This window comes from Colossoma macropomum, unplaced genomic scaffold (genome assembly GCF_904425465.1).
Source record: "Colossoma macropomum unplaced genomic scaffold, Colossoma_macropomum, whole genome shotgun sequence".
Taxonomy (NCBI): Eukaryota; Metazoa; Chordata; class Actinopteri; order Characiformes; family Serrasalmidae; genus Colossoma; species Colossoma macropomum.
Genome location: NW_023494807.1, coordinates 1,380,480 through 1,400,695, shown reverse-complemented (window position 1 = coordinate 1,400,695; position 20,216 = coordinate 1,380,480). Strand labels below are relative to the sequence as shown.

General features: G+C 39.6%; 2 protein-coding genes and 1 non-coding gene across 3 annotated transcripts in view; 1 reads left to right on the top strand and 2 right to left on the bottom strand.

Moving 5' to 3' along the window:
- Positions 1 to 11,365, top strand: part of LOC118796748 (potassium voltage-gated channel, Shab-related subfamily, member 2) — a 47,911-nt gene extending 36,546 nt beyond the window's left edge. The window contains exon 3 of the mRNA XM_036555842.1: positions 8,143 to 11,365. Coding sequence (XP_036411735.1) covers positions 8,143 to 10,050 — 1,908 coding nt within the window. The 3' untranslated portion in view covers positions 10,051 to 11,365. The remainder of the gene's footprint in view (positions 1 to 8,142) is intronic.
- A 2,543-nt stretch (positions 11,366 to 13,908) lies between these two features.
- rpl7 (ribosomal protein L7) lies at positions 13,909 to 20,198 on the bottom strand. The gene is made up of 7 exons (XM_036555841.1): positions 20,090 to 20,198; positions 18,617 to 18,719; positions 18,360 to 18,526; positions 17,895 to 18,032; positions 17,366 to 17,475; positions 16,783 to 17,002; positions 13,909 to 13,961 (listed from the first exon to the last, which is right to left on the bottom strand). The coding sequence occupies exons 1-6, from the start codon at positions 20,101 to 20,103 to the stop codon at positions 16,794 to 16,796; spliced, it is 741 nt and encodes a 246-aa protein (XP_036411734.1). The 5' UTR covers positions 20,104 to 20,198; the 3' UTR covers positions 13,909 to 13,961; positions 16,783 to 16,793.
- LOC118797565 lies at positions 18,102 to 18,190 on the bottom strand. The gene has a single exon (XR_005005952.1). It is a non-coding gene; the product is annotated as a small nucleolar SNORD12/SNORD106 (small nucleolar RNA).
- Positions 20,199 to 20,216: the final 18 nt, after the last annotated feature.

Genomic DNA, 20,216 nt, shown 5'->3' with positions numbered 1-20,216 from the left:
ATGTATGCAAAAATATATAGAAAGAGGTTCTAATGTTCCTTCTGTAGCCTCAATATGGAAAATATTAGACATATTGGCTAAATTTAAGAGGTGTTCACTTGCCTCAGTCAGACATCTTGTTTTGTCGTAATGTCGGTCAGTCATCCTGGAAATTGACTGAGTAGAACATTTTGTCTTTGTTGTTCTGTTAATGTTAGGAACACGTCATGACTACTGTGTGAAAACCCCATAAATCACTTGTTTCATTTTTATTTATTTATTTATTTATTTATTTATTTACACACGGTGTGAAAGCTCCAGCTGCCCTTTATATTGTGTGAACATTCCATGATTAATTGTCCAATAGGAATTGTCCAAAATTACTCAACCAAAGAAAGCTGTATACTTTAAACATCAGAGTGGATTGATGAGAAACGGTTCATTGTGGGGAAACTTAATGACTGAATTTCTCAGTGGTGGTGATAGAGACCAGGGGTCCCAATGCCCACAGCACAGATATAGTCAATTTATTTACTATCCAAACCACCAGTGACCCCACACGCGTCTTCTGAGTTTTATATGCAGTGTTGGTTACGGTGATGAAAAATCTGGAAAAAAAATCATCTGCTTTGACTTACGATGCCTTGCACGCGTCTCTCTGCCATGAAAGGATATGAGAAATATGAATATGTTTAGGCCAAAACTTAATCAGATCATAAAACAATCTCTCAGGCATCAAGCAACACATTCATAACTATGTAATGTCATTCATTATTTGTTTATGTGAGGTAGTTTTTTCTCTAGAACAGAGCATTTCACACCAAACCACTCGGAATAACTGTTTATGTCTTACTGCGAACTGAATTAAGTTAAATCTGTGGAATTCACCTTTAAAGTTTCTCCAGTGAAGTTACTTTCAGAGATTTGAGATTTCCTACAACAGATATGATGTATAAACAAAAAAGCTAAATAGCTCCTGTTTGTTTCATCTAATCTAAGGGAAATAGTATATAGTATATACATCTATAGTCACATTTACTTAGTTATGTTCACTGTTAATATTTTTTAATGTCACATTAAACCATATTGTCTTATGTAAAGGATTAAACACCCCAGTTAAATCAGGTTTTATTGATTTGAAGTGAAAATAATTTGTATTAACCTTTTTTTCACTTAGAAAATCGACAAACAAGCTGTATGTGGTTGTTTTTTTATTTATTCATTTCATTTTATGCCCCCAAAAAAAAACAACCCTCCTCCATAGAAGTACAGCCTGAAACATGCTTGTGATAGAATAACTGGGAATGTGCTGAATCAACTGCCCATAGACTTCTATTATAAATGTCCTCTCAGTCAGTGTTTTTCTGGTCTGAAGAGAAACGTTTGGAAAAGATCGCAGAGATGAGATTGAAAAGCGCTAAATGATCCCTTTAATACCGTCTTTGAGGATACGGCTGCGAAATGAACACCATCGCTATATATTACATTGGTGGGAACAAGATCAGGATTGTGTTACTCTCCGCGGACACTTGACCACATACTTAGCCTTCCTTTGTGACATCATCAGCAGGGGACGGTGTCCTCTGGCTGTAGGTGACGGGGAGTTAATTCCCTCGGGATGTGCCGGGAGGATCTGTACGTTTCCTTATGTGCACATGCCCTGGCCTGGCCCCAAAAACCTCACCGTGTCAAGACATGCTCACGTAATCACACGCTTGGACCAATCCAGACAGCCAGAGTTCAGTAATCCCCCCGTTTCCACCTTTAGTCTCTCTCTCTCTCTCTCTCTCTCTCTCTCTCTCTCTAATAGCTACTTAAAAATACCACAGCCATCACTAAGCAGAACAGTGGAGAGAGCGGAAATGCACAGTAATGCAGGACGCCTTCATCCTAAAGTTCATCTTATGATGAATGAGATGGCCACAGCAGCACTGCATTGTGGGAATTGGTGTCTTTCTGATGATTAGCTTCCTAATGCTTTGACTTTTCCGTGTCGTCCTTCGCGTGTTTAAAGGGCAAATGTATAATTAGTAGCAAAAATTCATATTTTTACTCTCACCTCAGAAACTGTACAGTTACAACTTCAGAGATACTATTGTGTGTAAAAGTTTGGGCACCCCTGGTCAATTTACACGTTGTGTTGATTTTCTAAGTGAAAATAAATCACACGCCCTATAAAGAGAACACACATTTTAATGCTCTGTCACTGATTATTTGCTGAATTTATAATCCTTTATAACACGGCCTGTGCAAAAGTTATGGCACACTTTATATTTGGTTCATTTTTTTTATTTTTCAGCAGATAAATAAGAATAGAAAAATAACATATTTCCGCATGTTCGCTGTAAAGGATACGTGACCAGGGGTGATCAAACTTTTATAAAGTTTTCCTACAACAGCATCGATATACATGTGTGCAGAAATATTTTATACATTGTTTTATCAGTACTTTTTCATTTTTCTATCAGTTGTCAACGTATCGCCAGCCGCCCTTTACATTGTGAATATTTCATAACTAAAGGACTAATAGAAGTGGTTGACTTACTTAATTGGAATAAAATCTTGTTGCATTAAGATGCAGTGGCCTTAAAAAGAGTTTGGACCCTTTTACCATTTAGTCAGTGGTGAATTTTAATAAGGTTCTTTAGGTTAAGATGAATTTCCTGGTAACAGATTGTGTCACACCCATGGTCAAGCTACATATTTAATATTTGATTGCACACCGGAGTAAAGATGTAATGGTTTGGAATATGATTTTTTAATTATATTTAGCAGTTGCAGTTTAACAGTACTGAGATTTGGTGCCTGGGTGGAAACTGGAAATCTGGGGTTGTTTTTCTTGTAATGGTGTTGTTGAGCTGGTGTTCTGTGATGACGGTGTTCATTGATGATGGTGTTCGGTGATGATGGGGTTCATTGATCATAAACTCAGAAGTGTATAAAGGCATTCTGGATGCAAACCAGCTAAGAAATTACTCAAATGACGGTGATCTGACACACACCAGCCACATCTTGAAAGACAAAAATGACAGTCTTGGAATGAGCTGAACTTTACAGGAGAAGGAAAAAACCTACTTTACTTTTAATGTAAGTCAATGGAACCAGACTTTTCACCAAGTCATTTTGGGTCGTTTCTTTTGCTCCATTCTTCATGAAATTTACACACCATGTAAAGAGCAACAGACATTTTCAGATTATGCCAAAAACTGAAAAACGAGATACAAGGTTTCGTCCTGACAGCAGCGATATTTTAGTTTGGCACAAAAGTCCAAACATTTTTTGAGGCCACTGTACATTAGCAGTCTAGTTTCTCTCGTCCAGTTTTACGCTGTAGAGTTTTACACCATTTTGGAGTCACAAACAGTGACAACTTTCGACTGTTGAGCTTCTCTTTCACTTTAAACATCGTCCTCATGTGCATCTAAAGAGGAAGTTGTCGCTCCTGCCCTTATCAACCCGAGTGTCCATCACCGTGGCGAATTGCAGGCAGTTTTTTTTTACCTCGCTGCTGACCTCTGACCTGGACAGGCCTCTTATTGGCCACGGACAGCCATCAGCTCAGTCCTACCTTGCAGGGACGGTGCCTGCGTCACACCATGGCTGCCAATTCAGATAGCCATGCTAATCCTCCATCTACGTCACATGGTGCCACAAACCTTGGCTGATGCTTTTGCACATTCAAGTTGGCTTCTTTTCAAACTTCCTTTGAACTGATTTTGTTATCTGATGTCTTTTTAAGTCGCCCACTTCTGAAGTTCTTTTGATTCACTCATGTTCATGAAAACAAACAAGAAAAAAAGTATAAAAATGCTGTTTGTCAACTAAAATGAACAGAATAGAAACTGAGAATAGGCAACTAACAGTTTGAATAAGAAATAAGCAAAAATACAGAACATTTTAGCATCTTTGCATGCTAACGCTTTGCTGAAAATAAAAAATAAAAAACATTATTTAGGGTGTCTTTGCACTCACACTGTCTCACACTGACTATCTACGAGATTCCTGAGTGTCTGATGGGCTTTCCTTGAAAAGCTGACAGTGGTTGCCATTGCTGGAGAGGATTTCACGTGGCACTCTGAGGCTTTGCGTCCTCTGCAGCCTAGAAACGAACCTTCTCCAGGACCAGCCAACGCTTATAAAGAGTGTTTGTTGTTATGTAATACATAGTATAATGTATAACGCTGATATAAATGCTGTGGAAACATTTTTGTGCGTCCTCCATGTGAGCTGTGCAGGCTTTTGGTGAGTGTGCTCACATTGTCTTCTCCACTGGCGGATGTTTCGGGATAATTGTAATAATAGGATTTAGTTGCTATCTATAGTGAGGATACAGAAAGGTTAGAAGTGGTTACTCACTCTTTCCACCTCACAGGAAGAATCATGAAGAGGTTCCGTGTGGAGATTTTCATTTGAATCAGAAAATTAATCACTTAATAAGACGGCCTTTATATTCGGTGACTTCTTATGGAAGCTGAAGCGCAACACGATATGTAGTACGAGACAGGTCTGCATGTCTAAGAACAGCTGAGCCATTAATGTGTCTTAGTGTAAAGACACTGACAAATTTTCCAGTGACTCAGTGGTCAGTAGTTTAGTTGTATGATGACTGTAGCGCAATGTAAAGATTATTTCATTATGGCTTCACACAAAAATATACCTCTATGTATCAGATGCATGTAAATGTCCATATGTAATAGTATTATATCCCATATATATGTATATATGTGTGTGTGTACATATATATATATATATATATATATATACATATATATATATATATAGCAATAATATGTCCCTTGTGTATTCTATAACGTAATTATCTATATGTAATAACATACATAATATATACTATATGTAATAATGTTGTAAATAATAAATTGTTATATATCTGTGAATATATATATATATATATATATATATATGAAAATAGCTATATGTAATGTATTATATGTGTATACACAGCTATAAATAACAATTATATATATCAAAGATTTATATATGTAAATTATATATATATATATGTATATATATATATATATATATATAGCAATAATATGACCCTTGTGTATTCTATGATGTAATTATCTATATTTAATAACATACATTATATATCCTATACGTAAGTGCCTATATGTAATAACATATAGTAAATATTATTTAAGTACTCATTATATATGTAAGTATGTATTTTTAAAATGTTTTATATACTACCAGTCAGAAGTTTTGAATCATCATTTTAGTAATTGCTGTTATTTTACACAACAATAACAGGCTAGACACCAGAAGACATTTTTTTAATTATTATTAATATTATTATGCCAGAAGGCATTTTAAGATGATTATTATATTTAATATATATTTATTTTAAATATATTTATTTAATATTTATACTTTTTGGGGAACAGCAAAAAATTAAAGGAGGAATAATGTACTGTAATTATCTATATACAGTAATTTCATCCACAGCTCTGTTCATAAAATATATCTAAAATATATTAATATTTTATATGTACCTGAAGCACAGTTGATTTTATGTCACCAGAAACCACTTTTGAACTGTAGTGTCTCTAAGAAAGTATCTACACATGATAGCCTCAGTCACTGAAATCAACGGTTTTATCCTTTCGGGTTAAAAAAAGGAAAAAATGTTTTCTATTTTTATACATTTTACAAGGTCAGAATTGTTTTGTTGGGCCTGAATGTTTAAGAGGACTTTACTGAACTTTTTAAAATTGATAAATTACTGATTACTCATTTTTGGTGATGCTAGCGCTCCTGCTAGTTTTCCTAGAATGTATTAGGTGATATGTGCTGACTGAGAAGGCTGTTATCAGGCGCATACAAACAAACATGTCGTCGCTGTCTGAACCAGAATGGTAATTTTACAGAAAAAAAACGAAGAACATTCTTTAATTTAAAAAGCATTTTAAAAAGCATTGATAAGCAGTTATAACACAGTAATAAAAAGGGCAAAAGTGACCTGTGATTAAGCTGACAGGCTTATTGCTGACTGATAAAGACAAAGTAAGATCAGTAAGGATCGAAATCTAAAGTGGCCCTTTGTATTTATGTATTGTAAACGCTTATTAATGATTTTAAGGTCTTTATGACCTAATTAAAAAAACATTAATAAGCTAATTGTAAACCAAATAATGAACCCTTCATAAAAGTAGTCTTAGTTTAAAGTGGTACCGATGTTATATATTAACTCAGGAATTATGTAGACACTTCAATCGAGGGAATTCTTTGCGTCAGTTTCGTTGTATTGATCTTTATTCTGTGAGTGAAGCTGAAAACCAACAATAGACTTGGTTTATGCTCGAATATTGTAGGTTATGGAACTGTACCCTTCTGGCCCTCTGCCGCAGCTCAGCTTAGCTTTGCTGGTAGCGTGTGCGTACTGCTAATGAGAAATCTTTGTTTTACTGACAGCACTCTTCAATGCCATCGCTTTTTATAGTCCATCACAGACGCGCCCTGCATTCTGAATTCAGCGTGCGTACGCATCCTCACCAAACCCCCTCATCAAGGCATATAAAAGTGAAAAATGAAAACGGATGAATGGCTTCCCCAGAGCCTGGAGCACAGAGGTTTATTAGCAAGATTGATAATATCATGAACTTGCTAGGCCACTATTTAAACAGTCTGAATGATACTTCAGAATAATAGTGGGTGTTTTCAAGGGGTTTTTCTTGGGGATGGCATGCTGAGTAAGATGGATAGGTAATAAAACTCTAGTCATTAAGGTCTGGGAAAAGCAGGAGGCAGCGGTTGCAGCGCTCAGGCAAAATCTCTGGAAAACTTAAGGCATCTTATAGGTTCAATTTTCTGGCTCCTAATGATCTACGATACTGACCACAAGGCCGTTTTTCCGAATCTATTCTGCAGCGTAATGCCTTTGAAATATCATTTTCCATGGTCATTAGATTTAAAGCATTTTAACAAGATGAATCGTCTGCCTTATTCCTCCACAGGTAGTTTACGGAGAACATTTACTCCTTTGATGGACCTTAAAACATTACCAGATAGCACATTTGACTACTGTTGTTTTTGAACTTCACCCATTAATCACAATACCTAACCAGAATAACAAGTACCTTGCTTAAAACTTATTACAGAAGTGTTATTAAATGGGCCTGTTATGCTAATGCTAACATGCTAATAGGCTGGCGCCTATCTTTAATCCAGCATCAGCATTTTTGTGTGAAGTCAACCTAAACTATACTTCAAACTAAACTAAAAGCGTTCTGCCTTCCACCATAATGCTGTGATTGATTTAATGGTGTGAAATGTGATCTGAACCCAAGTCTGATCCAGAATATCAGATTACACAGTCAAGCAAATTAGAAAACCTCAAAGGGCATCTATTCCATAAACTAACAAAGCAGCTGATCAATAAATGCTTGGCAGTGCTCATCACCAGAGGTATCTCTGAGGAGATCTGTACACAATCGATAAGGCAGCCCACGGTGCATCTCCAGTGATTCTGATAGAGATAAGGGAACGCTGGTGTCATCCTCGCTTTTATTGTATATTTTGTGCGAAGCAAATTATGAGCACATATGTCTTTTTACGTTTGGAATCAATGGGCCTTATTCAGCAATATCCTAGTAAGGTGTGTGTAGATTCTGTTCTTACCTAAGAATAAATCCCAAACAAGAAAACATTGTTGAATATCACAATCTTACTGCGAAAGTGGGTTTTAAGAAGAAATTTCTTCTTAAGAACGGTTGGTGAGGCCCAATGTTTTCAATAATATCAAACCAGTTTGGCGTCAGATACCCGTATACAAGGTTTTTAATATGCTAGTCCTGTGGATCTTCACAGCTTTCAGATAATTATTAGGACACAAGGAAGCTGTAGATAAAAATTAAGAAATATTAGATGTCCTCAATCAACAGAACTGTACAAGATTCTACAATGACTAGAGAAATTTGTCAAACTTTATTTATATCTTGTACTGTACGTTTGCTAAAATAATCACTTTTTTATGTGATCAGCATGAAAACAATGGTGGAAACGAAAAATAATAGGGTCTATGTTTTGTTCTTTTGACATTCGATGACATTTTATGTATGTATGAAGGAGTTAATAAGGCACATGTGCAAGAAAATTTGTTGTAGTAACATTATTAAACTTTATTTCTCTATCTTTTCTTTTCAGATCCTGGCCATAATATCCATCCTGTTCATCATTCTGTCCACCATTGCCCTGTCACTGAACACTTTACCTGAATTACAAGTCATTGATGAGTTTGGACAGTCGAATGACAACCCCACCCTTGCCCATGTAGAAGCTGTGTGCATAGCGTGGTTCACAATGGAGTACGTTCTGCGCTTCCTGTCCTCGCCCAACAAGTGGAAGTTCTTCAAAGGTCCTCTGAATGTCATCGATCTCCTCGCCATATTGCCCTACTATGTCACTATATTCCTTACAGAGTCCAATAAGAGTGTCCTGCAGTTCCAGAACGTACGCCGAGTGGTCCAGATATTCAGGATCATGAGAATACTCAGGATCCTGAAACTGGCCAGACACTCCACAGGCCTTCAGTCTTTGGGCTTCACTCTCAGAAGGAGCTACAACGAACTGGGCCTGCTGATATTGTTCTTAGCAATGGGAATCATGATCTTCTCTAGTCTGGTGTTCTTCGCTGAGAAAGATGAAGATGCAACAAAATTCACCAGTATTCCAGCATCGTTCTGGTGGGCCACGATTACAATGACAACAGTGGGTTACGGAGACATCTATCCACAAACCCTTCTAGGTAAAATAGTAGGTGGGCTTTGCTGTATTGCTGGTGTGCTGGTGATTGCGCTGCCCATCCCCATCATTGTGAATAACTTCTCGGAGTTCTACAAAGAGCAGAAGAGGCAAGAAAAGGCCATCAAGCGCAGAGAAGCACTGGAGAGGGCCAAGAGGAACGGCAGCATCGTATCAATGAACATGAAGGATTCTTTTGTTCGTAACATGGAGCTGATGGATGTGGTGATCGAAAAGACTGAAGAAAAGCCCTCCGACAATCACCTTTCTCCAAACAGATGGAATTATCAAAAGAGCACAGACTCCATCACCAAACCCTACGATGCAAAATATCAGGAAGTGGTACAGCTGGGATCTCCAGAACGAGCAATCAAGGCAGGGTCAAGCCCTCAACGGCTGAACGCCAAGTCTCTGGAACAGATGTACAACCAGATGACGACTGCTCCTGCCGCTGCAAGCACTGGTGCATTGGTTCCAAAGGGGGGCAGTAGGATGGGCAGGGAAGAGAAGCTGGAGATGAAGGTGGTTCACTCAGAGCCTGTGCTTAAAGACTGCCCTATCACCGACATTAGGAGCCTGTCAAGTATTGACAGCTTCGCAAGCTGCACCACAGACGTTAGCGAAGTTGAGAAAACCGCCCTACTCCCCAATGTGACTGGGATGCAATCAAGACACCCCCGTGCCCCGCCTCCTCTGGATCTCAGCCAGATCTCTGCCCTGGATACACGGGCAGCTGAAAAGGCAAAGCAGCCCACCATCATCAAAGAGGGTCTCTACGAGTTTGTCCAGTACAAGCCAGAGAGCAGCACTCTATCCCAAGGGGAGGAGAACCAAAGCTTTGACATGAGCAGCGAAAACATCAAGAGTTCTCCAAGAGCAACCCCAAACAACCCCATCAAAGCCAAGGGGCTTAAAGTCAATTTGAGTGAATCTGGAGAGGAAGGATCGTCTAGCCTGCATCTAGTGGTTACTGAAGACACAGCGACACTTACGCCGCAATCCTGGCAAAGCCCAAGGTCCCCAGGGAGAGGTTTCGAAGTGGAAGGATCAATGAGGTCCCCGGGTTTCGTCCCATCTTCCGGCGAAAGCCAGAGAGGGAAGAATCATGTTGAAAGGTCAGCGACGGTGTCTCCCGCTTCACCTAAGACTGCGCTGAATTGTTCGCCTGGCATTACCGGTGGCAGCAGCATGGAGGGAAATTCAGAAAGCAGTCAAAGTGGACAGAAGGTCGTCAACCACCTCCTCTCGCCAGATATCCTCAAACAGACAGGGGACGGAAACCTTTCCCCGCCATGCGAAACTAGCATGTGATGCTAACAGAGGTGGCTACCTTAGTAGATACACATGGACTGACATTTATTAATCAAGTAATAAGCACTGGAAGAGGCACATCGACGTTCCGGTGTAGCGAAGAGGACGTTCTTTAGCTTGCATGGCAGGACATGTCCATCTGTCAGAGTCTTGATGGGACTGCATTTTTGCAGAGAAAGGGACTCAGGTTACACACACCTGAACGGTTTGGTGTGCTAGCCTGTCTAATTATTACAGGAAGGGAGGACAATAATGAACATTAATCTTCTTCATTCTTCTTTTTTTAATGTTTCAGTTCTTTGAATCGGCAAGTCTGAAAACCGTGGTGTTGTTCTCCAGGTTGATCAAAGAGAGTATGATAAAGCAGACTTGTTGCCAGTGATAAGCCTGACATATTAGGTCTCCACCCAACTGATTGGATGAGGTAAGCATCCACAAATGGCTTCCGTCACGGCCTGATGCAAACAGCAGGCAAGGTTGTTTATGCTGGGTTCACTAGTAATCCATTCACACTCAAAGTGCTGCCACTGTATGCAAAATGAGTTAACAGGACTTGAATTTGAGCACTGAAGTGCTCAGAATATATGCCTTCATGAATTTATTTGGTGAGTTCATGCTGTGTTATGCCTCAGTTGCAAGATTTCAGGCAAAATACAGAATTCACCTCCCTGAATAGGTGGCAGGTAGTTTGCATGCTCTTTGCAAGTCATTAAGTCCCCGAGGCAGAGTGTAGAAACCAAAAAGAAGAAAAACAAAAACATTATCTTTCAGATATCTATGTTAGCATGTTAGCCTTCATATGTTCAGCATATATTAGTCTACACACGTCCGGTTCCACTGTTCATCGGTGGAAACGGTGCACGTGCAAATTATAACGATTGTCCAGCACATTATAAACACTGTGGACAAAGTCCTGACTTTCTGGAAGCGAGAAGATCATTGCTGTAATTTGTGTTGCCTTTTATTCACAAACATCTGGGAAAGAACTAGTTGATTAGGAATTAGGAGAGCATCCAGCGTTTGACAGCAGCGCCCTCTGCTGGAGCAAAGAGAATGGCACTTTATATTTATATATACAAAAGACAGCACGAGTTGGTGAAGATACTCATTGTGGGATGAATGTGTTTTTGTTGGTAATGTAGTTTTATCCGGTGTGTGAAATGACTGCCATACAGTAGAAAAACTTCACAAGTCAGACGCTTCTTCATAGGCAACAGAGTTAAATATTTTTGGGGGCTACTCAAACTGTATATACGTGACAGTCTGCAGTCTGCAACAACTAAAGTACTGATCACAGAAATTCTTGCTTGTGAAAAGTGATAAAGAGAAACTTTTGGCAGGATCATAATTCCTGCTTCAAGTATTAAATTATGCGTGCCTTTTCATAAATATTTATGAGAAGGCGTTAAGATATTTGGCTTTGTTCGTATCTGTACAGAAAATTCTACTTTTTATAGAGTAAAATATGCAAGTACAATTGAGTTCTCAGGTTTTGTATTATAACTTGAAAAGCACTAATATCATGGCTTCTTTTTAGACAGTTGTTTTATTTTGCAACACGTCTCATGTATTCGTTGTATCGATGTCAGGGAAGGGAAACCGTAGCTCAACACATATCCCGAGGAAAATCAACTATTAGTCTTCATATTTACAATGCAAATTTCCTTCTATCAGCCATAACGGGAGGTCAAAACCTCCTATAATGGATATATAACCTGCACAATGTAGAGTACAGTGTACATGACAAACTGGAAGCTGTCGTTTCTGCATTTATCTCTCATGCTGATGTCTTTTCTTTCCTGAAGTTCAGTTGGTAGTTTTGTGGCAGTGGCAAGTAGTAATTTCTATTGTACAATTAAGTTGAAAATAGTGACTGGATTGTTTCAAACACAGTAAACTACCATAAAAGACCAAATAAATGTGTTTGTACAGGACTGTGCAACTGAATCCATTATTTAACATAGTACACTGAGTGGTACTTAAAACGCTGGACACCACTGATTTCCCAAACACATCACAGTATTGGATGATAGTTCAGTCTGCGTTAATGAGCCCACGCTTCCTGAGTGCTGATGTTCTGTGATAATGTGTAAAGGAGCCCCTTAAACGGGCTGTTTCTGTTACTGTGCCTTTAAGACTGACCCCTGTTCTGTTTCTGCCTCCTTCCAAAAAACAGTCCAGGCTGAAACGCTCCTTATAATTTCAACATGAATGGGCGGGGCTAAACTAGGTGCATATACTGGTATTTAGGACTTAAAACAATGAATTCAAAACCAGCTGTTTTCACAACTTGGTCTCCACATGTGGACCAAATGGACTGGGGAGTGACCAGCATGTTTAAAAACTGTATTAAACTCTTAAAAGCAAGGACAATTCGGCTTTTCCATGATATGGGTCCCTTAGAAACCTGAGTTTGTTTTGATTGGATAGTCTAGTTGTTCGCTCTTAATTGGGAATTCCACCAACTTTTCAAAATTTAGAATTCATCCACGAAATGTTAAAGCCATTTGGAGTGTTCAGGTGTAAAATGGTTAACCGATGAGAAAATCAGTGGTGGTGACAGGAAGGGTTAGTTGAAAATAAAGGTTAAAGTTAAAAGCCTATTAACCTTCATGTCTTAGTTTTCAGATGTGATGGTGAATGTTAAAATAGTATAAACACACCCCCACAAAAAAAGTACTATTTTGACTTGCATGTGGGTATATTATATATATATATATATATATATATACATACACACACATACATACGTGTATTTTCCCCCCAAAACCCAAAAATACCTTTGGCATTGAACAACATATTAATAACCGTTACACCCAATACCTTTGTGAGGCAGGCCTAGTGCTGGGTGCCCAGTCCAGGTCCAGGTGATGTACCACCCTGCAGAGTTCAGCTCCAATCCTAATCTAATTCACCTGATTCAGGTAACGAAGACTTTCAATGGCATCTCACATGAACCCCCCCGCTGTAGAGGTACTGAACACAATATATATATATATAGGATATATTTGGTTCCCATCACTGTGAGGAATTCAGAGTGAGTTTCTGTAAGACAGTGCATTTCATATTAAACCACTCTGAATGACTGGGTCCACCTCAAGGATTTCAAAGGTAAATATTATATAATTTTTAAAATATATTATTTTATATTATATAATATAAATATTACATATTTCAAATTAAATTTCACCAAAGGGAGCCTTGGACAGTAAACACTGAACCAACAAAGCACATTTAGAGAAGAAACCCACTATTTAAGTTAAATATTATGAACAGCCCACAGCTGACTATGAATTATATATACACTGCGGTTTACCTGGCGTTCGCACAACACTGCCAAAACTGATGTGGTGTGCGACACCAATACAGCAGATGATATAAATCTGCCAACAAAGCTCAAAAGTGAAGTGTCTCAATTGCTCTGCGCTGGTTTAAAGAACCAGGAGGTTTTTGTAACCTAATCTGAGGCTTCTTGTCGAGCAAATTAGCGTCAGTCAAAATTCTCTAAAAACGACTGCACTAAGCTAACATGAAATGCATTTCCATCACACTTTGCAGTCCATTAAATCAACTAAAAGGAGCTAAATAGCCGTTATGTTAAACCACATAAGTGCAGTCGCGTCAGCGCCGCTAGAAACATGCGGTTACAGAAAGTTGAGTAGCTGATAAAATTATACTTCACCTTTTGAACTGACTTTTCTGAGCAAAACACAGGCAATGCCTGCATCACTATTCCTCAGTGATGTTTCTGACCACTAGGTAGCGTCATCCATCTTATAATGGAGCTGGATGTGTGACGTGCATCACTGAACAGCACCACATTTACTGAACACCCAAGGAAAACAAATGAAACAGACGGTGTGTATTAAACGTTTTATTCTGACTTTTGATGGAAAAACGTCCCGGTGCACCTGCAAAGAAAAAAAGGGTCTTCAGTTAGAAAACTTTTTCCAAGTGACCATCAGCACTTTAAAAGAACTACATTTTTTACAGCATAATTTCTATCTGCTGGTTCTGTATCACCACAAATCTGATTCATTTACCTGCACATAGGGGGAAAAAAACGGCTTCAACACCTGCCATCTATTTTTAAGTTTCCTTTTTTTAAACTACAAGGAAAATAATCAAAATCCTTATCAATGGTAAAACACTGGAGTGTCCCTTTAACATTCTGCTACAAAGAACAGAAGCCAGTTCTGAGCCACTGCAGTAAATGTCAAGGACTCACTGAAAGATATGCTGGCTGCACCAAAACAGGTTTTTCGTTGGGGAAAAGATGAGTCCCTCCAAACTGCTGTAGTCACTGACATTTCCCAAGTATTATGACTAACCGTGCTGTGAAAACCTTTTGTCAGCATTACGGCTGCTTAAATGAAACCTTTCATTAAGCACACTGACGCAGGTGGAGTTCATTTCATTTGACCAGCTTTTGGGGTGGAGTTGCGCTCACAATCCACAAAGACGAGAATTATTCAATTTTCAAGCTGTATATTTTGCAGAATCTACCAATTAATACATAAAAACTCCAGGAGCTCCGTGCTTTGGGGCCTGTCCAAGCTTTATTTAAAGACTGCTTGTCCATTTTTTAGCACCTTTGGGTCTTGTGGTTCCATCCTTATTACACCTTTTCATGGTTGGAACAAGGCAAATACATTAAGAGGCGAAATGTACTTTTGCTGAAGCTAAACGACATTTCTAGGATTCCGTGTATCCAAGCATGATGGGTCAAACGGCACTAACGTACATAGTTAGCAAGGTAGATGCCAGGATGCAAACATGACTAATACATTCGAATTATAGATTAAGAGTGAAGAGTTTATACGAAACTCTACTCAACAATGTGATGGAAAATCCATTACATGCTATTTACAAGTAATCCAATCCAAAAACCCACACACGCATAGTGTGTAGACGTTACCATGACAACGAGCATCCCCTGCATCCACTCAGAGAGAGATGCGCGTGTTTTTACTTCAAAATCATGGCAATTCAGGAAAACATCCTTCACATGTCCTTATTAAAGAAGGCCGAGAGGAAGACGTCGTGTTCTGAGACACATAAGCTGGACGTCCGTCCCACCGCCGTCTTTTAAAGACCAGAGCATAAACTTCGTCTCCTCAGACCAGTTTCTGCTCCGCCATGTTGAACGGTATAAACTTTCACTGTGACGTGACGAACATGATCAGAACGGACTCAAACTTTCCGATAGGGAATGTAATCAGATACAGGCGTTTAGACGGATATTATTAGATTATTTACAGGATTACCCACCTTGATCAGGTAGAAATTGTATGTTGAATGGCCTGTATGTTGAGTGTGTGTGTGTGTGGTCGAATTGTTAATGGATTATTAATGGCTATTTTTAGCGACAGGACATAAATTAACACACCAAACCATTAACGACCACAGAGCGACTCCATACCACTTCATCCCATGAGCCGAACACAGGTGTAAGAATGCATCAGGACTAGGGCCGAAATATTGATTTTATATCGAAATTCCAATTTGCGAGTGCAACTTTTTTTTTAATCATAAGAGCTGCAGTTATTATAGTCTTAGTCTCATCAACGATGATACAGGTTTTATATGCAAACACTGATAAGCAAGTTTTCAGTATGGAATTTTCACCTAAGAACACAGAGCTTGTGAACTGCTGCGCCTTCACAACTACAAATAACTGGCAGGCTGGCGCTCTGGGGTAAGAGTTCAAGTCTCAAGCCAGAAAAAGCTTATGCTGGTCTTCTTAGCCAAGAAATTGAGGTTTAAATTGAGGTGTGGACAATTATAAACAGTTCAGTCATAATCAGGACGTTGTGCTGTCGAATTGTTTGAACACTAAAGTCTGCAAACCACTAGCATTAATCAACAACTCACCCCAGCACTCCTCCTGCCCCCCAGCTCTACTGATCATAGACATTTTAGATCAATTAGCTCTTTAGTCTTCTGCAGCGGTTCCTCAGTTTTCAGGTTTGTTTAAAACATGCCAGCCACTCAGCTACATGGAAAACATTACCATGGCTTGCACTGTTTATATGCACTTATTTGAGGCAAGTCAGTATAACAGTTAGGACAACTGATACTGAATGAAGAAGTATACCAGTACACTTATCTTCTGATGTGTTGGGAGCTGAGACAAACAAAAACGTGGACCGTCTGGGGGCCCAGGGGGAACCACTGCTATTAATCTACTACAAATTCTGGCCAATCTACTTTGTTGCTTCTGGGTATGAAATAGTGTGATGGCTTTATTGTATTTATTCTTTAATGACACTAATAAGCTTATTTTACACACAGAAGCACGATGGCAAAATGGAACTTCTGCGTCACGTGTTTTTACACTCCAGTTACGAGTGATTAATTAACGCCATGAGTGTTTGGTACATGCTTCTAGTGACATTGTGACAAAAATCAAAATAAAATACAAACCGGAAGCTTAAAGTTGTGCTTAGTTCGCACATCCATTTCGGTCGCTTGCGGATTCTATAAACATCTACGTTTGCACAGGAGTGCACCGCATGTCAGTGCTGCAGCTAAGGAACAGCTGGTGTAAAACACACTGTACTTAACCTGACAAGCAGACGTTCTCAGGTGAGCAAGCAATGAGTGGGAAACAGAACTGCGACCGAAATGATTACAGAACATTGAGCTCCACTCTTCACATACTCATGTGCTGAAACAGGGTTTTGTGTTACTTGATGTACAGTAAATCTGATTTCTGATGAGTAAGCTCACCATGTGTGGTCTTAGTTCATCTTCCTGATCAGTCTGTTAATCTGGTCCTCACGGTTTCCAGCATCTCCTCCCTCCACAAAGTGAGTGGTCTTCTTGTTCATGCCACCGCGAGGAGAGGACAGCTTGAATGGCCAGAGGAAGTTGTTGGCAGCTTTGAAGTTCTTTCCAACAGTGTAGATCTCATGAATAAGATCCTCAATGCAGATGATTCCAGAGCGACCTGGGAAGAAAAGCACGGCACATTATGGACCTTTCGTTTGAGATGAATTGGGTAAAAAGGCTAAACGCATTAAACTTGGCGCACCTGAACTGAAGAGTATTTCAAGTTTACACAGTAAAGATGGACGGCTTAAGCCTAAACCGAGGGAACGTCTAACAAAAACGTCTCCTCACCTCCTACCCAACAGGCTTGACTTTTGTCTCCAGTTATCCGGTAAACCAGCTCGAGTCAATCTCAAATTCAAATTAAGGGCACAACGTCTCAACGCCTTTAGCCTGTATTACCAATAATATGAAAGTCAAAGTAACTGCCATACAGTAAGCGCCACTGGGAGACATGACATTTTATGAACAGGATACTTACCAAGGCTCTTCTCAATGAGCGAATTGTCTGTCAGAGGAATGCGCTGCTTATTGATCTTGCCATATCCACGCTTGTAGATCAGCTCACGCACAGATTTCAGATTGGGATATCTGCATAAACAATAAACAGTACAACCATTTAGCCCTGTCATACAACTAAATGTCTAGAGGCTTATTTGTAGCATATAAGAGTGTATAGTAAAATAGTTACAGTAGCTTATATACACATGTAAATCAGCGCCTCTCATTCTCTAGATCCACATTATTCATGAAATCTCATTTTCTTCAGGATTAAGTATTAAGCATTTTCTCATTTTTACCTTTGAAAACAGCACAAGAATTTTTTGGGCTAAACCAATGAATTAATTATTTACTGATTACCACTACAAACTACCTGTTCTATAACACTAAAAAAAGTGAAATATTCTCATATTTTCATATTCTAATAATTATACTCATAATTCAACGCCTTCATATCGATATATTTTTACATCCCTGAATAATAATGCTAATAAAACGATCTTCCTTACCCCCAAGCGATGTAGGGCTCTGCAATTCTGAGCATGTTGATGGAGGCCTTGTTGAGTTTTACAAAGACACCGTTGAAGATCTGGCGGAGACGCAGGAGCTGAAGCACTTTACGCACTTTAGGGCTGACACCGTTGATACTGGTATGAAAAGAAGCAAACTGCATTAGTACAGTTTACCAGAAGGAGACAGCATCACCATTAAGCAACAGAGTGGATTCAGAGGAATTGGCTTAATTTCAGAGAAATCACCATGGTCGATAAGACGGGGAAAAAAGAGCTACATCATTAACCACTGTATGATAACATAAGAAGTTAAATGAAAACTTCACCCAAAAAAGCCAGGTAAGAACACAGCCTGATCTGTATCATGGACCACATATAAACTCGTTTACTGCTGGCCAGAGTAGCATTTTTGGGTGAAATACTCAAATAACAGACTACAAAGCCTTTTGCTCAAGTCCTCACCCTCTGATCCTGATGACGAAAGCCAGTTTGGGCTCGGCGGGGACGTAGTAGTTGCCTGCTTTGCGAGCCATCCTGTTCAGGCGGATCTCGCGCCTGTACAGCTCCCTGTATTCCTTGTGATAACTCTCCGCTCTCTTGAGGATGAGCTTCCTTGTGACTCTGCGGGCCTGAGCAGATGAGCAACACAATCAGCTTCCACAGATTCGAGAGACAGCACTCACGTCTGAATACACAGAATCGCTGCTTGAGCTACTAACCTTCTTCTCAACCCGCTGGGCCTTGATGCGCTTGGCCTTGACGACGGCATAGCGCTTCCTCTTCTTCAAGAGGCTTTCGGGGACTGAGGGAACCTTCTTTTCTCTAAAAGCCAAAAAAAAAAAAAAGTTTGTCACATCAGTTTTTAAGACTTTACAAAGTCAGACTAACAGCTTAAGCTGCCAATCAAATGCATTAATGTTGAATTCTGCCGAACTCTTTAGCTGTTAAGACAGTCAACTGACAGATGCTCTGTGCCAATCTTTCCAATGACTCTTCATAGCGGTGATGGGTAACAGACGTCTTAAGTATTTAAATCCGCCAAAAGCTCACAGAACGTTGTGTGTATTGACTAAATACATGCTATATAAATCCTGAGAAACTGGTTTACAATCAGTTTGAAGCTTAAAACATGTTTAAAAGCCATTTTTGGTGGTGATGTACACAGATGCTGTAAGTGGAAAAAAAAAAAGTCAGTTTTTCAGAATTGGCTCTTTTTGCAAGCAGCTTTGTAAATAACATGGTTATATGACGGCGTTATTTGGGCTACATCTTCTGCTTCTCAACACCACCACTGCGAAGAAATTCATGTTTCTCCACAAAGCACCATTTCACATCAAACCACTCTGGATGACTCGCATCTCAACGCTAGAAATAGGCAGAAATCGGAATATTTTGGTGGAACTCCCCTTTTAATTACGACCACACTATAGCAACTGCAGTGTGGCTACTTAGCCATGTTACACAACGTTAGACTGATGCTTTTCACGGACTAAAAGAGCATTTCTGTGCTTTCCTGCCCCAACACCTCCATTCTACTCTTATGTAGCTGAAACGTGATGAAATGCCTTGAAGCAAAAGTCTTGAACACTTAAGTTAAACACGCAGGAGCGGAGGATGCAAAGCCAAGACTGAAGCAGTTGGAGAGCCAATTCACAAGTGCTAACTTGGTTGTAAAGCACTCAAATCATCTGACCGGACAAAGTCGTGTGGTCACTCTTTTCTTCCAAATGTTAAACAGCACAAGACTTCAGAAACATCAGCAAGAACAGCTACAGTGACTCTGGACCCGGCTACGTTCACCGAGCTAAGCTAGCAGCGTCACCTAGTTAAACAGCTACTTTGCTGTACAGATAGCACTCAAGATTCGCTCGTATCCCCAATATCAGGTTGTAGTAACCGATATCGGCACCCAAACACAGGCTTTATTCCTCATATCGCCCAAATATGGACGTTTACTCAGCTGAACACGCAGCTCCAGGCCATTTTACCACACGCTGCTATCGCCTCATTGAGCCAAACACCCGTGATATTTTACACCAACCCCAGCACATCTTATATTCGCCAAAGCCCCCGAATTTCCACTTCACAGAGTGTACGAGTGCTTCTACTGTACATTCAGTCCGCGAACGAGCCAAAACGAACAGCGACGACGCCGATGTTAAACGATTTAGATGACGAGACATCCAACTTACGCTTCGCCCGCCATTATCCCCACAGTGAAAGAGGGTTTCACGCATGCGCACCAGACCTCTTATACAGACCCGAAACTTCCGGTCAGGATTTGGTCGCTTCTGCACTGCCTGATTTTTTAGGAATTGA

What these genes read in the sequence shown, in the direction of transcription:
- rpl7 (XM_036555841.1), bottom strand. An exon ending in CCCAGCGGGTTGAGAAGAAG is followed by an intron (nt 18,527 to 18,616) that starts GTTAGTAGCTCA and finishes TCATCTGCTCAG; the next exon opens with GCCCGCAGAGTCACAAGGAA. An exon ending in GAGCCCTACATCGCTTGGGG is followed by an intron (nt 17,476 to 17,894) that starts GTAAGGAAGATC and finishes TTGTTTATGCAG; the next exon opens with ATATCCCAATCTGAAATCTG.